This window comes from Dermacentor albipictus, unplaced genomic scaffold (genome assembly GCF_038994185.2).
Source record: "Dermacentor albipictus isolate Rhodes 1998 colony unplaced genomic scaffold, USDA_Dalb.pri_finalv2 scaffold_26, whole genome shotgun sequence".
Lineage (NCBI taxonomy): Eukaryota > Metazoa > Arthropoda > Arachnida > Ixodida > Ixodidae > Dermacentor > Dermacentor albipictus.
The window spans coordinates 2,167,733-2,183,654 of NW_027225580.1; the positions used below are offsets into that span (position 1 = coordinate 2,167,733).

The 15,922-nt window shown below is 45.8% G+C and overlaps 1 protein-coding gene across 1 annotated transcript; it reads left to right on the top strand.

Annotated features, from left to right (window-relative positions):
* The first annotated feature begins 4,406 nt into the window (after positions 1 to 4,406).
* Positions 4,407 to 15,045, top strand: LOC139052516 (beta-1,4-mannosyl-glycoprotein 4-beta-N-acetylglucosaminyltransferase-like). Its single transcript, XM_070529632.1, has 2 exons — positions 4,407 to 5,199; positions 14,839 to 15,045. Exons 1-2 carry the CDS (start codon positions 4,420 to 4,422, stop codon positions 15,043 to 15,045), a joined length of 987 nt encoding a protein of 328 aa, XP_070385733.1. The 5' UTR covers positions 4,407 to 4,419.
* Positions 15,046 to 15,922: the final 877 nt, after the last annotated feature.

Below are 15,922 nucleotides of genomic sequence, written 5' to 3' on the forward strand. Positions count from 1 at the left end.
ACCTGCTACCCAGCCGAGGGTGCTTAGAGGACAGGCCGCCATTAGAATATGAACCTGGCAACGTTTAACGCTAGAACGTTATCTAGTGAGGTGAGTCTAGCAGTGCTATTGGAGGAATTATAGGGCAGTAAATAGGATATAGTAGGGCTCAGTGAATTTCGGAAGCCAAAAGAAGCACATACAGTGCTAAAAAGCGGGCACGTCCTGTGCTACCGGGGCTTAGCGGAGAAACGAGAACTAGGAGTCGCACTAGGAGACTAGTCCTCGTAGTCTCGTTTCCTAGGAGTCGGAGCTGGTAAGATACAGGAATTCTATAGCATTAACGAGAGGGTGGCAGGCCTTGTTGTGAAACTCAATAAGAGGTACAAAATAAAGAAGGTACAGGTCTAAGCCCCTACATCCAGACATCATGTCCAGGAAGTTGAAAGCTGCTATAGGTAAAGTCAAAACAAAATACACTACACTGATGGGCAACTTCAATGCCAAGGTAGGCAAGAAGCAGGCTGGAGAAAAGGCGATGGGGGAATATGGCATGGGTGCTAGAAATAGCAGGGGAGAGTTATTAGTCGAGTTTGCAGAACAGACTAATATGCGGATAATGAATACGTTCTTCCGCAAGCGGGATAGCCGAAAGTGGACGTGGAGGAGCCCGAACGGTGAGACTAGAAGTGAAATAGACTTCTTACTCTGCTCTAACCCTGGCCTCATACAAGATGTGGACGTGCTCGGCAAGGTGCGCTGCAGTGACCATATGATGGTAAGAACTCGAATTAGCCTAGACCTGAGGAGAGAATGGAAGGAACTGGTACATATGGAACCGATAAATAAGTTAGCGGTGAGAGGGAAAATAGAGCAATTCCAGATCAAGCTACAGCACAGGTATTCAGCTTTAACTCAGGAAGAAGACCTTAGTGTTGAAGCAATGAACGACAATCTTGTGAGCATCATTAAGGAGTGTGCAATGGAAGTCGGTGGTAACTCTGTTAGACAGGATAGCAGTAAGCTATCGCAGGAGACGGAAGATCTGATCAAGAAACGCCAATGTATGAAAGCCTTTAACCCTACAGCTTGAATAGAACTGGCAGAGCTTTCGAAGTTAATCAACAAGCGTAAGACAGATGACGTAAGGAAGTATAATATGAATATAATTGAACATGCTCTCAGGAACGGAGGAAGCCTAAAAGCAGTGAAGAAACTAGGAATTGGCAAGAATCAGATGCATGCGTGAAGAGACGAAGCCGGCAACATCATTACTAATATGGATGAGATAGTTCAAGTGGCTGAGGAGTACTGTAGAGATTTATACAGTACCAGTAGCACACACGACAATAATAGAAGAGAGAATGGTCTAGAGAAATTTGAAATCCCACAAGTAACGCCGGAAGAAGTAAAGAAAGCTTTGGGAGCTATGCAAAGGGGGAAGGCAGCTGGGGAGGATAAGGTAACAGCAGATTTGTTGAAGGATGGTGGGCAAATTGTTCCAGAAAAACTGGCCACCCTGTATACGCTATGCCTCATGAGTTCGAGCGTACCGGAATCTTGGAAAAACGCTAACATAATCCTAATCCATAAGAAAGGGGATGCCAAAGACTTCAAAAATTATGGACCGATCAGCTTACTGTCCGTTGCCTACAAACTATTTACTAAGGTAATTGCAAATAGAATCAGGAACACCTTAGACTTCCGTTAACCAAAGGACCAGGCAGGATTTCGTAAAGGCTACTCAACAATGGACCATATTTAAACCATCAATCAGGTGATAGAAAAATGTGGGGAATATAACCAACCTTTATATATAGCTTTCATTGATTACGAGAAAGCGTTTGATTCAGTCGAAACCTCAGCAGTCATGGAGGCATTGCGGAATCAGGGTGTTGACGAGCCGTATGTAAAAATACTGAAAGATATCTATAGCGGCTCCACAGCCACCGCAGTCCTCCATAAGGAAAGCAGCAGAATCCCAATAGAGAAAGGCGTCAGGCAGGGAGATACGATCTCTCCAATGCTATTCACAGCGTGTTCAAAGGAGGTATTCAGAAACCTGGGTTGGGAAGAATTGGGGATAAGAGTTAATGGAGAATACCTTAATAACTTGCGATTAGCTGATGATATTGCCTTGCTTAGTAACTCAGGGGACCAACTGCAGTGCATGCTCACTGACCTTTAGAGGCAAAGCCGAAGGGTGGGTCTAAAAATTATTCTGCAGAAAACTAAAGTAAAGTTTAACAGTTTCGGAAGAAAACAGCAGTTTACGATAGGTAGTGAGGCACTGGAAGTGGTAGGGGAATACAGCTACTTAGGACATGTAGTGACTGCGGATCCAGATCATGAGACTGAAATAATCAGAAGAATAAGAGTGGGCTGGGGTGCTTTTGGCAGGCATTCTCAGATCATGAACAGCAGATTGCCATTATCCCTCAAGAGAAAAGTTTATAACAGCTGTGTCTTACCAGTACTCACGTACGGGGCAGAGACCTGGAGACTTACGAAAAGGGTTCTGTTTAAATTAAGGACGACGCAGCGAGCTATGGAAAGAAGAATGATAGGTGTAACGTTGAGGGGTAAGAAAAGGGCAGATTGGGTGAGGGATCAAACGCGAGTTCGTGATATCTTAGTTGAAATCAACAAAAAGAAATGGGCATTGGCAGGGCACGTAATGAGGAGGGAAGATAACCGATGGTCATTAAGATTTACGGAATGGATTCCAAGAAAAGGGAAGCGTAGCAGAGGGCGGCAGAAAGTTAGGTGCGCGGATGAGATTATGAAGTTTGCAGGGACAACAATTAGTACATGACCCGGGTAGTTGGAGAAGTATGGGAGAGGCGTTTGCCCTGAAGTGGGCGTAGCCAGACTGATGATGATGACACAAACATGAACAGTAATTTTTCAGCTGTTAGTACGTTTGCAGAACGTGACACACAGAAAAAGCACTGAGGGCGGTATGGAAAGCTGGGCATGTTACTGAAGTTGCAGAATGAGACTTGGCACGGAAAAACACAAGTCATAGACCAGGTGACAATGAGAAGGAACATCTATTTGTCAGCTTTCTCTGCCGGGAAAAAGCAAGTGTAGCATAATCAAGGCACAGCGCCGTCCGCAGCCTCATGGAGCACACACATGGACATCGCTGTGTTCTTGTACATGCGCCTTCTGATGTCCTTGGCTCTGAGCCCTCACCTCTTGTCTTTAGGCGCCCGGAACAACCTTGCAGAGCTTGTTTTTGAGGTATTTGTGCACCACTGCACGATGCACGAGGGGTACGAGTAGTGAAACGGGCGAAACATCGCGGAGCATAAGCACACAGCTACCGAGGACCACGAAATTGATGAAACTACCCACACCAGTGAACGCACAGTAGCGCACGCTTCACGATAACAGCAGATAACGAAACATGAAACGTCATGCAGCGGGATGAGCTGGCTCCGGGCGGGCGGGGCCGCACGGCGTGCGCGCGGAGAGAGTCGAAGCTGAGGGGGTTGTGTGGGAGTAACGAGGGAGGGCGATTGGAGAGGAGTTCGGGGGGAAGGGCACGGCCACCTGGATCGGCGCGCGTGCGCGCACTGATCTACGAGGCCATGCAAGAGAAACGGATTTCCGGGTTCGCCAAATACAGAGATGGCGCCAATTACCTCTGCCACCCAAACCGGGGAGTTTCCCCCCACTGGTAAAACCGCAAGCCGAAATCATATCTTTGGCAAGGGCCATGTCGAAAAATGCGCTTTCGTAGACACGCCAGAACAAGCGAGAACGTCCCGCAAAGCCCACAACGGTCGCCACGCAGATTTTGAAAAGTTGCGGGCGCACGGAAGAGACCATGCGAGCTCCTGCCTACTGTGCATGTGCACTGTCGCCTCGGCGGGTATCCTGCTTACGCAGAGCTGCTGCGGGCGCCTAACTGAATATTCTCGCTGCGCGCGAGAACGTAATCCCGTGCTGGCATGAGCGGGAGCGGTGTACTCAAAACAGCTGCTGAAAGCAGTCATAGCTGCACACAAGCGCTCAGGTAGAGCACCTGTTTCCTAATTTTGCTCTGCGACCACCTTTGAAACAGAAAGCATCACGCGGCATTCTGTCCATGTCGTTTCACACGTTTTCGGTGCCATGTCCAGAAGGCTTCGTATGGTTGTGTTTCTCTCGTGCCTAATAGGACTAGTTCCAAGTGCAGTGTTTTTTTGTGCCATCCATTTCAGATGGTCACCAGAAACGAACTATTCGAAGTTTATCAGCGCAGTGCTCACTGACGGGGCAGCTAAAATTAGTCCTCATATAGATGCCGGCCATGCAAATGCCGGTATTTTCACAACATCGAAGACATCAACAACACGCATAACGGACGTCGCTGCGAAGGCAGCGACCACGAATTCCAAACGTTCACTCTCATGCTTTCCGGAGGGAACGCTTCCTCGCTTCTCGACGACCATGTGCGCTTGTCGCAGGGGTTGGAACGGTGCCGAGTGTTCCGTTCCTGACGCCGTGTGGAACACAAAGATGTTCCGAGTTTGGTACTCCGAAGGACGTATCAGGCGCCGCTCGAAACCACGTGCCATCATCAACGGTTTGGTGTTCAACCACGAACTAAACTTACTGGAAATCCGTATCAACGAGCTGGGCGACGCCGTCGATCACTACATTGTGTGTGAGTCGAACTACACTTTCTTTGGAACACCGAAGCCACTTCACCTGCGGTCCAACCTAAGCGCCGGATTCCTGGGTGAGCATGCGCACAAGATAATCCTGCTCAATATAGGGGTTTACAACTACGCCGACGGCGACCCGTGGGCACCCGAGAACTACTTCCGCAGGTCCATATGGCTTGAAGGCCAGGGTCATCTGAAGAACCTCCAAGACGACGATTTATTCATGATAGCAGACGCTGATGAAATACCAACCCGCGAAGTCTTGCTCTTCCTGAAGCACCACGACGGGTACGGCGAACCGGTGGGCGTCAATCTGCGCTGGTTCCTTTACGGCTTCTTCTGGGAGAACGCGAGACCGGTAAAGGTCGGTGGCGCCTGCACGGTGGCGTTCTTGCGCTATGTGTATGACAATGACGCCCTAAGACTCCGCAAAGCAGACGGTTACATCTCTAAGCGCCTTCCCTACACGGGAACATCCCAGGAGCACTGGATCATCACGGGAACGTGGCCGCGGTACGCTGGCTGGCATTGCTCGTGGTGCTTTGACGTTCACGGGATTCAGGTATACTATGTTTTTGGTAGCGCGCTTCACCTGATAAAAGTTGAGAATGCCTAGCTTCTTTTTTTGTATTTTCGCTACGCACCTGTTCCTAATGTAACACATAAACGCAATAATTTATCAGCATCCTGATTTCGTAGAAACGTTTTGAGGCACTAGGCACAATCGAAACAAAGAAAATTTTAAACCCTAATTTTGGGAGCTTCTTTTTTATTTATTTCCTCAAACTACGCTACCCAATACTATGACATTTCTCTCAATTTTGCCACGATGAGCTAAGGAAGGATTTAAAAAAATATTCTGCGTGAAACTTTATTTCTGGAAATAATTAGTTCGGCAATAATCTTCTTCGTGCAGCAAGCCTAATAATAATAATAATAAAAACTCTCCTCCACCTCAAAGTAGCTTCGAAGCTCTAAAAAGTTTTTGCGATACCGTGAAACATTCGGGAGGAACATAGATTATGAAATGAATGTTGTCGTCATCCCGAGCGTCGCACGGAATTGTAAATACTTTTTAGAGCTTAAGCTAGTTTGTGGTGCACAAGAGTTCTTCTTCATTAAGCTTATTGCAACGTTCGGGACGAAGACAACATTCACTTTCATAATGTATGTTCATTCGCGGAAGATTTGAGACGAATATATTGAAACCGGAGGAAGCGTTGAACACACACGAACACGTTTTCACCAATATGATGCTGAAATTTTTGCATTCTAACGACGTGAAAGTATTATTTAAAATGTTAAATATCACTTCTATATTTCGGTAATTAAGCTTTGTTATTAGTACCACAAATAAACAATCTGCGCCTCCGAATACAAGATAGGTGAACTGAATTTACTAGTGCTATCCTTCATAGGTGATTTCTAGGCGTTCTTTTATTTAGTGTAACAAGTAGGTGGTATTTAAGTCTATACCCCTCGAGGTTGCTTAGTGGCGATGGCGTTACGGTGCTAAGTACCAGGTCGCTGGTCGGATCCGGGCCGCGGAAGCTGCATGTTAATGGGGGCTCCAGCAATAGGAGGCTTCGTCAATTATGTCCGACGAGACAAGGTCGATGGTCCACTCAGAGGGGAAGAAACGCTTGCCATGGAGACCCGTTTTTTTTTTGGCAAGAACAGAATGTTGATCTTACAAAAGAATTGCATAAAATTTAGCAAGCAGGAAAAGATGCCGACAATATGCGAATGCCAAGCGTTTTAAGAAAAAAGAAAGACCTTATTGAGACGTAAAGGCGGCATTTAGGCGACCCATTTGACGTTGGACCAGCAACACCCGATCATATTATCTCGAAGCCTAATCGCATCGGAGGAAACGCCATTCACTATCAGCCTCGTTGAGCCACTAGCACAACATATTCTGACATCTCTAAGGAGCAGGGATCCGATACGTATATGCTCTAGTACAGCAAACAGAAATGAGTGATTCACCCTGTCGAACGCCTTAGCCAGATCTAGCTATACCAAGCCCCTTAGCTACAGACTCTAGTGCCAATCTCGCAGCATGAATACCGGTCTGAATGGACCGGCCCCTGAAGCCACGTGTTTGATGATCGCCAACCACAGATCTTATTACGACTTGCAAACGGCTAGCTCATACCTTTGCAAACATGTTATAGTCCCCATTGTATAAGGAGATAAGGCCTATATCCGTCCAGTTTTTGCAATTTAGTCTCATCATCGCTTTTGGCTATAAAAACGGTTCCCCTTCGAACATTGTGGCCATTAGGTATCCTGCTTCCAAGGACTCATGGTATAGCTGAAGTAATATTGGTGATAAGAGGGAACCAGAACACTAATAAAATTCGAGAGTAAGGCCATCCGGGATGGCCGCCTTGCTTTTCGCGAACGAATTGATGCATGCAGTTACCTCATTTTTATCAATATTTTCATTTTTATAGTCATAATCATCCTGATTTAACTGAGGCACCAATGATACAATTTTTTGGGCAGCATCTATATTCAATGGCTTATGGCCCCAAAATAACTGTTGATAATGTTCGAAAAACACTTCATTTATTAGAGTTGGCTCATTAGCAATGATTCCACCATGCTGCATATCTAGTTTTGTTTAGACAGCGCGTGTCGGCGCTCATCACTTAGGGACCTACTTCAAAGCTTTTCTTCCAGGAAACGCTGCTCTCGCGCGCGTACTAGTGCACCTCTGTATTTCTCTATGTACAAAGTTTGTACCTGTGCCTTCACCTTATGAATATAATCAAAACATTGACCCGGATGTAGACATTCAAGCTCATGCAGTTCACCCAGAAGTCTATACAATGCTTCGTACTTATTCTTTGTTTTAAAGGCCAATATTGATGATTCTTCGAAAGCTATCATTTAAACTTCGTGTTTGAATAATTCCGACACAGCAAAGAGTGGCAAGTCGTTGCGGCATGAAACATGAGCTATAAGCTCAGTAACACGCTTTAAGAAAGACTCGTACGAAAGTAATTGGTTATATAACTTCCACAACTTCCAGTATATAGGCCGACTTTGATATCAACGGCGACCAAACGCTGCTGAGGCTAGACCATGGTCACTAATGAATACAGGGTGCACAGTGGAACCATAAATAAGAGATAGCGCGCTAAGTGAAAAGTAAATTCGGTGAAGCTTTGCATGCGAGGTACCTTCTAAATGCGTATAGCGACATCCCGCCTTTTCATTTTCCCCAATGTCCACAAGCCGATAATCAAATATCAGGTGTTGCAACACATCACTACTTGGATCATGTCTCAGCTTCAATGATGAACGATCTTGCGCATTACATACACAATTAAAGTCTCCAAAGAGGACCAATGCTCGATGCCTACAGTAATGATGTTCTAGAGTTAAGAAGAAACATTCGCGTTCACGTAACTTGTTCGGGGCATAAACACACACAAATCTAAAGCTCATACCACTGGTATCAATATTGCACCATATTAAACGCCCTTCCCTATCTGTAAACGAATGTAGCAAATCGCATTGTAAATGTTTTCCAACAAGTAACATACAACCTGCGGAAACGCCTACTGCATGGCTTAGAAAAATAATATAGTCAGATAGCAATGGAGATAGAGCTACTCCGCTGTTTTCATCGGATTCAATCTTTGTTTCTTGCATAGCAGCAATATGTAATTTTCTCTTGCGTAACAAATGCAGGAGCTATACTTGCCGTCACTTACTGCGTAAGCCACGGTCATTTAATGTACCAAAATGGAAGGCAGAGTACCCGCCATGATTACCTATGTAGGTGCAGCGATTAAAGGCTGCTCCAGAGGTGCACCACTCCGTTCTTGATGAGGTGATGCACTGGGAACCTTTTGCTGCACTTTAACACAAGGGACATCAGCAGGAGTAGGCGATCTCCGGAGCAGTCTTGTCAACTTTCACACTTTGGGAACGCGAGCCTCCTTTCCCGAGGGCGATGGATTATCAGATGGCGCTGGACGCTTCTTACCGGCCTTGCACATCGATCCAGATTCCCCTCACAGTGGGCGATCTTGAACTGGTGGCGATTTTGCCCATGACATAGTTGGTTCGTCGTCAGGCACCTTAGTCTCATCTGCGCTAACGGGCTTCTGGCTGAGGCTATTGTCAGCTGATGAAGCCTTAATTTGCTCTTGTCTATGAGTCTTAGCGAGTGTTTCACCAGTTGCATCCACAACTTCGCTCACGTCCACTAGATGCTCGGGGATGGTCTCATCCTGAACTTGTCTATTTCCCCGAAGCTTGTCAGCATCATACAGGAGACTAGAAATGAAATAGACTTCATACTCTGCGCTAACCCTGGCACCATACAAGATGTAGACGTGCTCGGCAAGTTGCGCTGCAGTGACCACAGGACGGTAAGAACTCGAATTAGCCTAGAACTGAGGAGGGAACGGAAGAAACTGGTACATAAGAAGCCGATTAGTGAGTTAGCAGTAAGAGGGAAAATAGAGGAATTCCAGATCAAGCTATAGAACAGGTATTCGGCTTTAACTCAGGAAGAGGACCTTAGTGTTGAAGCAATGAACGACAATCTTGTGAGCATCATTAAGGAGTGTGCAATGGAAGTCGGTGGTAACTCCGTTAGGCAGGATACTAGCAAACTATCGCAGGAGACGAAATATCTGATCAAGAAACGCCAATGTATGAAAGCATCTAATCCTACAGCTAGAATAGAACTGGCAGAACTTTCGAAATTAATCAACAAGCGTATGACAGCTGACATAAGGAAGTATAATATGGATAGAATTAAACATGCTCTCAGGAACGGAGGAAGCCTAAAAACAGTGAAGAAGAAACTAGGAATTGACAAGAATCAGATGTATGCGTTAAGAGACAAAACCGGCAATATCATTACTAATATGGATGAGATAGTTCAAGTGCCTGAGGAGTTCTATAGAGATTTATGCAGTACCAGTGGCACCCACGACGATAATGGAAGAGAAAATAATCTGGGCGAATTCGAAATCCCAAAGGTAACGCCGGATGAAGTAAAGAAAGCCTTGGGAGATATGCAAAAGGGGAAGGCAGCTGGGGAGGATCAGGTAACAGCAGATTTGTTGAAGGATGGTGGACAGATTGTTCTAGAGAAACTGGCCACCCTGTATACGCAATGCCTCATGACCTCGAGCGTACCGGAATCTTGGAAGAACGCTAACATAATCCTAATCCATAAGAAAGGGGACGCCAAAGACTTGAAAAATTATAGACCGATCAGCTTACTGTCCCTTGCCTACAAACTATTTACTAAGGTAATCGCAAATAGAATCAGGAGCACCTTAGACTTCTGTCAAGCAAAGGACCAGGCAGGATTCCGTAAAGGCTACTCAACAATAGATCTTATTCACACAATCAATCAGGTGATAGAGAAATGTGCGGAATATAACCAACCCTTATATATAGCTTTCATTGATTACGAGAAAGCGTTTGATTCTGTCGAAACCTCAGCAGTCATGGAGGCATTACGGAATCAGGGTGTAGACGAGCCTTATGTAAAAATACTGAAAGATATATATAGCGGCTCCACAGCCACCGTTGTCCTCCATAAATTAAGCAACAAAATCCCAATAAAGAAAGGCGTCAGGCAGGGAGATACGATATCTCCAATGCTATTCACAGCGTGTTTGCAGGAGGTATTTAGAGACCTGTATTGGGAAGAATTGGGGATAAAAGTTAATGGATAATACCTTAGCAACTTGCGATTCGCTGATGATATTGCCTTGCTTAGTAACTCAGGGGACCAATTGCAATGCATGCTCACTGACCTGGAGAGGCAAAGCAGAAGAGTGGGTCTAAAAATTAATCTGCAGAAAACTAAAGTAATGCTTAACAGTCTCGGAAGAGAACAGCAATTTACAATAGCAGCGAGGCACTGGAAGTGGTAAGGGAATACATCTACTTAGGGCAGGTAGTGACGGCGGATCCGGATCATGCGACGGAAATAATCAGAAGAATAAGAATGGGCTGGGGTGCATTTGGCAGGCATTCTCAGATCATGAACAGCAGGTTGCCATTATCCCTCAAGAGAAAAGTATATAATAACTGTGTCTTACCAGTACTCACCTACGGGGCAGAAACCTAGAGGCTTACGAAAAGGGTTCTACTCAAATTTAGGACGACGCAACAAGCTATGGAAAGAAGAATGATAGGTGTAACGTTAAGGGATAAGAAAAGAGCAGATTGGGTGAGGGAACAAACGCGAGTTAATGACATCTTAGTTGAAATCAAGAACAAGAAATGGGCATGGGCAGAACATGTAATGAGGAGGGAAGATAACCGATGGTCATTAAGGGTTACGGACTGGATCCCAAGGGAAGGGAAGCGTAGCAGGGGGCGGCAGAAAGTTAGGTGGGCGGATGAGATTAAAAAGTTTACAGGCACGGCATGGCCACAATTAGTACATGACCGGGGTTGTTGGAGAAGTATGGGAGAGGCCTTTGCCCTGCAGTGGGCGTAACTAGGCTGATGATGATGGTGATGTCAGCATTGGTTCTGATGTATGCATCTGCAGAGGGATCGTAGCGGTGACAGTTATCGCAGCGTGTTGTTCTACACTGTCGCCGGACATGCCCGACTCTATTGCACCCAAGGCAAAGTGATGGTCGGCCAGGAAACAAGATGAGGCACTGGTGCCCGTATATGCTCAATAGAAGTGGCAGATTACTGGCAGAAACTCGATCCTTCAATGTAAATGCTACGTCTCGATCAGTCATTTGCCAGCCCTCCATGCCGTCACACCGACACATTTCTCTCTCGATAGACTGCAATGCGCCGTAGGACTCTAGCGCTTCAACAATCCTTCTCTGTTCCAGGTATGGGGGCAGCAAAAGAAGCTTCATCTTGATATTCTTACGTTCCGGGGCTACAACAAGGCACTGGCCGCCCGTCACCAACAACCCGCCTTTGTCGAGAAGTATCCGTTTCGCGATGCTGTTACAACATGTCACTAACCACAAATGGCTCATCTGGTATTGTCCAGCGCCGAGGATATAAGTGGCATTTAGGACTGAATGGAGTGCATCGAGAAAGTCCAGGGCCTGATACGGCTGCCCCGCCAGGTCAACATGTAGCAAAACTGAATTGATAACGGTGTTGCTGGTTGGTAGACGAGGGAGAATGACTTCATAATTACTGGAATCAGTCGCTGACGGTGGTTGTGATGTTCGGCAGAGGACTGATGCGCTGTTTCCAGCAGAGCTCATCGCAGATGTGGTCGTTCAAACCAGCCTCTTCTTCACACCTGCACCACGCCGAACGTTACTGTCCACGTACATGTTGGCTATGTCAACAGTAAGAATGTCTGCGTTGGTGTTTACGTTCGTATTTAGAGAGCCAAGATGCGCTTTTACTCCAACGCGTCAACTGGCGCCTCTCTAGAACAGCAAAAGTGTTGTTACCATCGACAAGTACATCGTGGATGGCTAGAGCATTGATTTTGCTTTACGATATCCATAATAAATAAGAAATTCAGAAGTAGACAACGGTAACCGCGAACACTGTGTAGGGTTGCTACTGCTAGTTTTGACAGAGGTTGCTCGCTCTTTACACTTTTGAGCGGGCATACAATTCGTGTATTCAATGCAGCATAGCTACATAAACATTCGTGGATGATGTCCATTTAGACGGCACACTGGTTTCTCATGGCAGCGCTGTGCCACAATACTGACACCCGAGCGAGACAGCTTTTCACACAACATTGTGGAGCAACCCAGAGGTTCTTTTCCGCTTCGCAAAAGCTTATGCAATATTTTTGGGAAATTGAATAACGTGTCAGCGTAACGGCACGTGGTAGTCCACCAGCCTGTGTCTCACACCTTACCAAATAAAACAAAACGGATACGCAGCCATTCGCGCAGATCGCATAATTTTGATCAGTGGCCAACTTAGAGGAGGCCGGTAGGGCGTTGCTGGTGCCTCGTGGTCAGGGCACAATTATGACAATTGGTCACGCCAACTTTAATGCCGGTGTCGGTGCTATCAGCATTACCTGCTTCAGAGAAGCACGACGGAACACGGCGCCAGAGAAAGGTACAGTGTACGCCACGGATGCGAAACTGACATACAATTTTAAAGCGTGGCGATGGAAAGCGCTTCCGTCGCGGCGACAGAACTTAAGTCGCTGCGAGAGAAAGTGGCACATTTCTAATGCCACAATAGAAAGTGTGCGGTCGCGACAGAATTCCTGTTGCGAGGTCAGAACGGCTGTCGCGATAGAAGGTTGTTGCGACTTCATAAACTCTTGTGGACGCGATAGAACGTTTCTATTGCGGCTTCAGAACTCTTGGTCTTCGGAAAAGAATGTTTCTGTTGCGGCACCAGAATTTCGGTAGTAATGTCACTCTAGAGTATAAAGTTTGTAAACAGGGATACGGTGCCTCAGAAAGGCTGGCCAATGTTTCGATAGGAGGACCTATCTTCGTCAAAGGCGGCCTCGTCATCCTTGGCATGTTAGTTTTAAAGGGTTAGTGCAGTGACATCATGCGCAGGAGTTGTCGCTGGCGGCTCGTTTTAAAGGGAGAGACTTCAGAGATAATGAGCGCTGTCGCCTGACGTCTGTGAGCATGGTTCCCAAGACGAGGGGACAAGAGCAGGAGAGGGGAAAGGTGGGGAGAAAGGAAAAGAAATAAAAGGAGAAAAAACGGGGGGGGACAGCAGGAGAAAAAGAAGAAGAAAGAACAAGAAAAAAAAGAGAAGGGAGCATGGGAGGGCGTTGGGGAAGCGAGAGGTTGAGGAGCATTCAGGGCTGTCGCTTGACGGCATGTTTTTGTGGCTTTAGAAGAGCCGGTTAGACGGTCAGTGCGCGAGTAACACAATCCGCCCCCCCCCCCCCTTACAAAAAAAATGTGAGTTGAAAGAGTGACTTTAGTTGAAAGAGTGACTTTAGCCTTTTGTATTACTATCAATACTTTTTTGTTTCTATCATTTTTTTCTTGTTCTTTCTTCTTCATTTTTCATGGTGTCCCCCCCCCCCCCTGTTATTTCTTCTTTTCTTTCTCGTCTTTTCTCCCCGCCTTCCTACTCTCCCGCTCTTGTCTCCCCTCGTCTTGGGAACCACGCTCACAGACGTAACGCGACAGCACTCATTATCTCTGAAGTCTCTGCCTTTATAACCAATCGCCACCGACAACAACCGCACGTAACGTCACTGCAATAGCCTTTAAAGCTAACATGCCGACGATGACAAGGCCACCTTTGACGAAATCTTGGCCAGCCTTTCTGAGGCACCTTATCCCTGTTTACAAACTTTATACCACAGTGTGCTATTCCATTTGTCAGCCCCTTTCTTGATGTTTTAATGTCAGGAATGTCTGTCGCAACTGCAGAAATGTCAGGAACTTTTGTTGTATAACAGAAATTTCTGTAGTAGCGACAGAAATTCCTATTGTCTTTTTCCACTGGATGTTCACAGAACATATTTTTTCCCGCATCGCTCTCGCGAAATCTGCCTATGTTTCATTTTCTTGCTGAGGCAGACCGAAGATGATAACGTTATTGTGGTGCTGACGATTTTCCATATCGTCAACTTTTCTATATAGCACAGTGCCTGTATCATTTAGACGAATAACTGTCCGCGGTTTGTGAAATATAGAAAAAGAAGGCTAATGTTTAGCTAAGGTGTCCTCAATTTTTCTTATCGCGGTACCATTTTCTTCCACTTTCTTTTGAACTGCTCTCAGATCACGTTTAATACGACTTAAAGTCTTGGTATGTTAATACCATTATTTGATATTAATTTGTAGTTATACCAATTCACACATAAGTTCTATCCGCAAAAAACTAATTAGGTGGCTTTTTCAGCAAAATCGGTTGGGTTACCATTTACAAAAATTTATTTGCATTCGCTCCTAATCTCTTGATGGGGAGCGCGACTTATGATGACAAGATACCATAACTTGCTCCTTCCCAGAGGCATTGAAGTACTGCAATAATAACAGAGTAAGGCAACGCAAAAAAGCATGCGGCGGAGTTTGCAATGTGCTTAGGATCTACGCAGCAAGGGACGTAGTGCGATTTCCGTCCGTGCATGTGCTGTCACGTTTCTTCTTCCTTTCATCAATTTAAACAAAATACCGCGGTATTTGCACACCTAATATTGCCTTTTCGTCTTGTGCGTTACCTCACAACTGTGACTAGCGTGAAAAACATGTTCTGATTTTGCTCTTTGCAGGTGAAGCTTACCGCGGCACAAAGAGACGACGGCATCCGGTGGGGCGATTTTGCTCAAAAAAGAGACACAGAGTACATACATGGCCTCCGCAAGAGCGGGCGTTATTTTGATGACAGCCCACCTTTGAAAAGTTGCGACGCAGACGAAGCAGCTCCGGCATACGTTAGAAATAATGCGGACCGTTTTCATTACTTGATGGTCGCCTAGCAATGAACATCTCTGGGCGATGCTCATGGGGATGGAAACTGAAAATTGGCAAAACGTACTTATTCAATTAATCCACGTTTTCATATTTCTGAAGTGATCGCCTTTCAAGTACAATCTCATCTAGCATTTTGGAGCATAAAAGAAAAACAAGCATTCAGGGAAAGCAGTAAGAAGTCGATGTAAATGACCAAATTAGCATGCGCTACTTCACGTATGGTGGGGGGAGGGAGGCGTGTTGTTTTGGGGGTGGCTTGGTGAATGAGTAGTAGAAGATAGCTATTGTGTGTTATTAAAACATCATCCACGCCACATAGGTTTTATATTTCCTGGGAGTGAAATGCAGCTTTGTATGCTGAGTTCAGCCAGTCGTATTTGTCACCTCTGTACGCTAAAGCGCCTCAGTGCAAATACAAGTAAATAAACGCAAGCATCGCAGTCTCGTTGACGGTTTTCTAACGAATATTATGAGCGCCAAATTGAAGCACAAGATGTGCGAACCGCGTACATGTATACATGCTATATACATGTTATTGACCCTCCATGCTCGAACTCGCTGGCTAAGTGGCCATGGTACTTAGTTATTGAGCAAGATGTCGCCGAGTCAGCCGCCCCATATGCTTGTAGGCTATGGCGTTACAATGCTGAGGTCGAAGTTGCGCGTTTAGTCCATACCACGGAGGCCGCGTTTCCATGGGGGAGAGTTGCAAAACACTCGTGTACTTCAATTTAGGCGCATGGTAAACAATCCTGGTTGATCAAATCTGATAAGCAGTCCTCTAGTAGGGCTTGCCTCATAATCATATCGTTATTTTGGCACGTAAAACCCCAGAATTAATTTTTCTTTTATTTAAGATTGCGTATTCACTTTTCAGCTGTG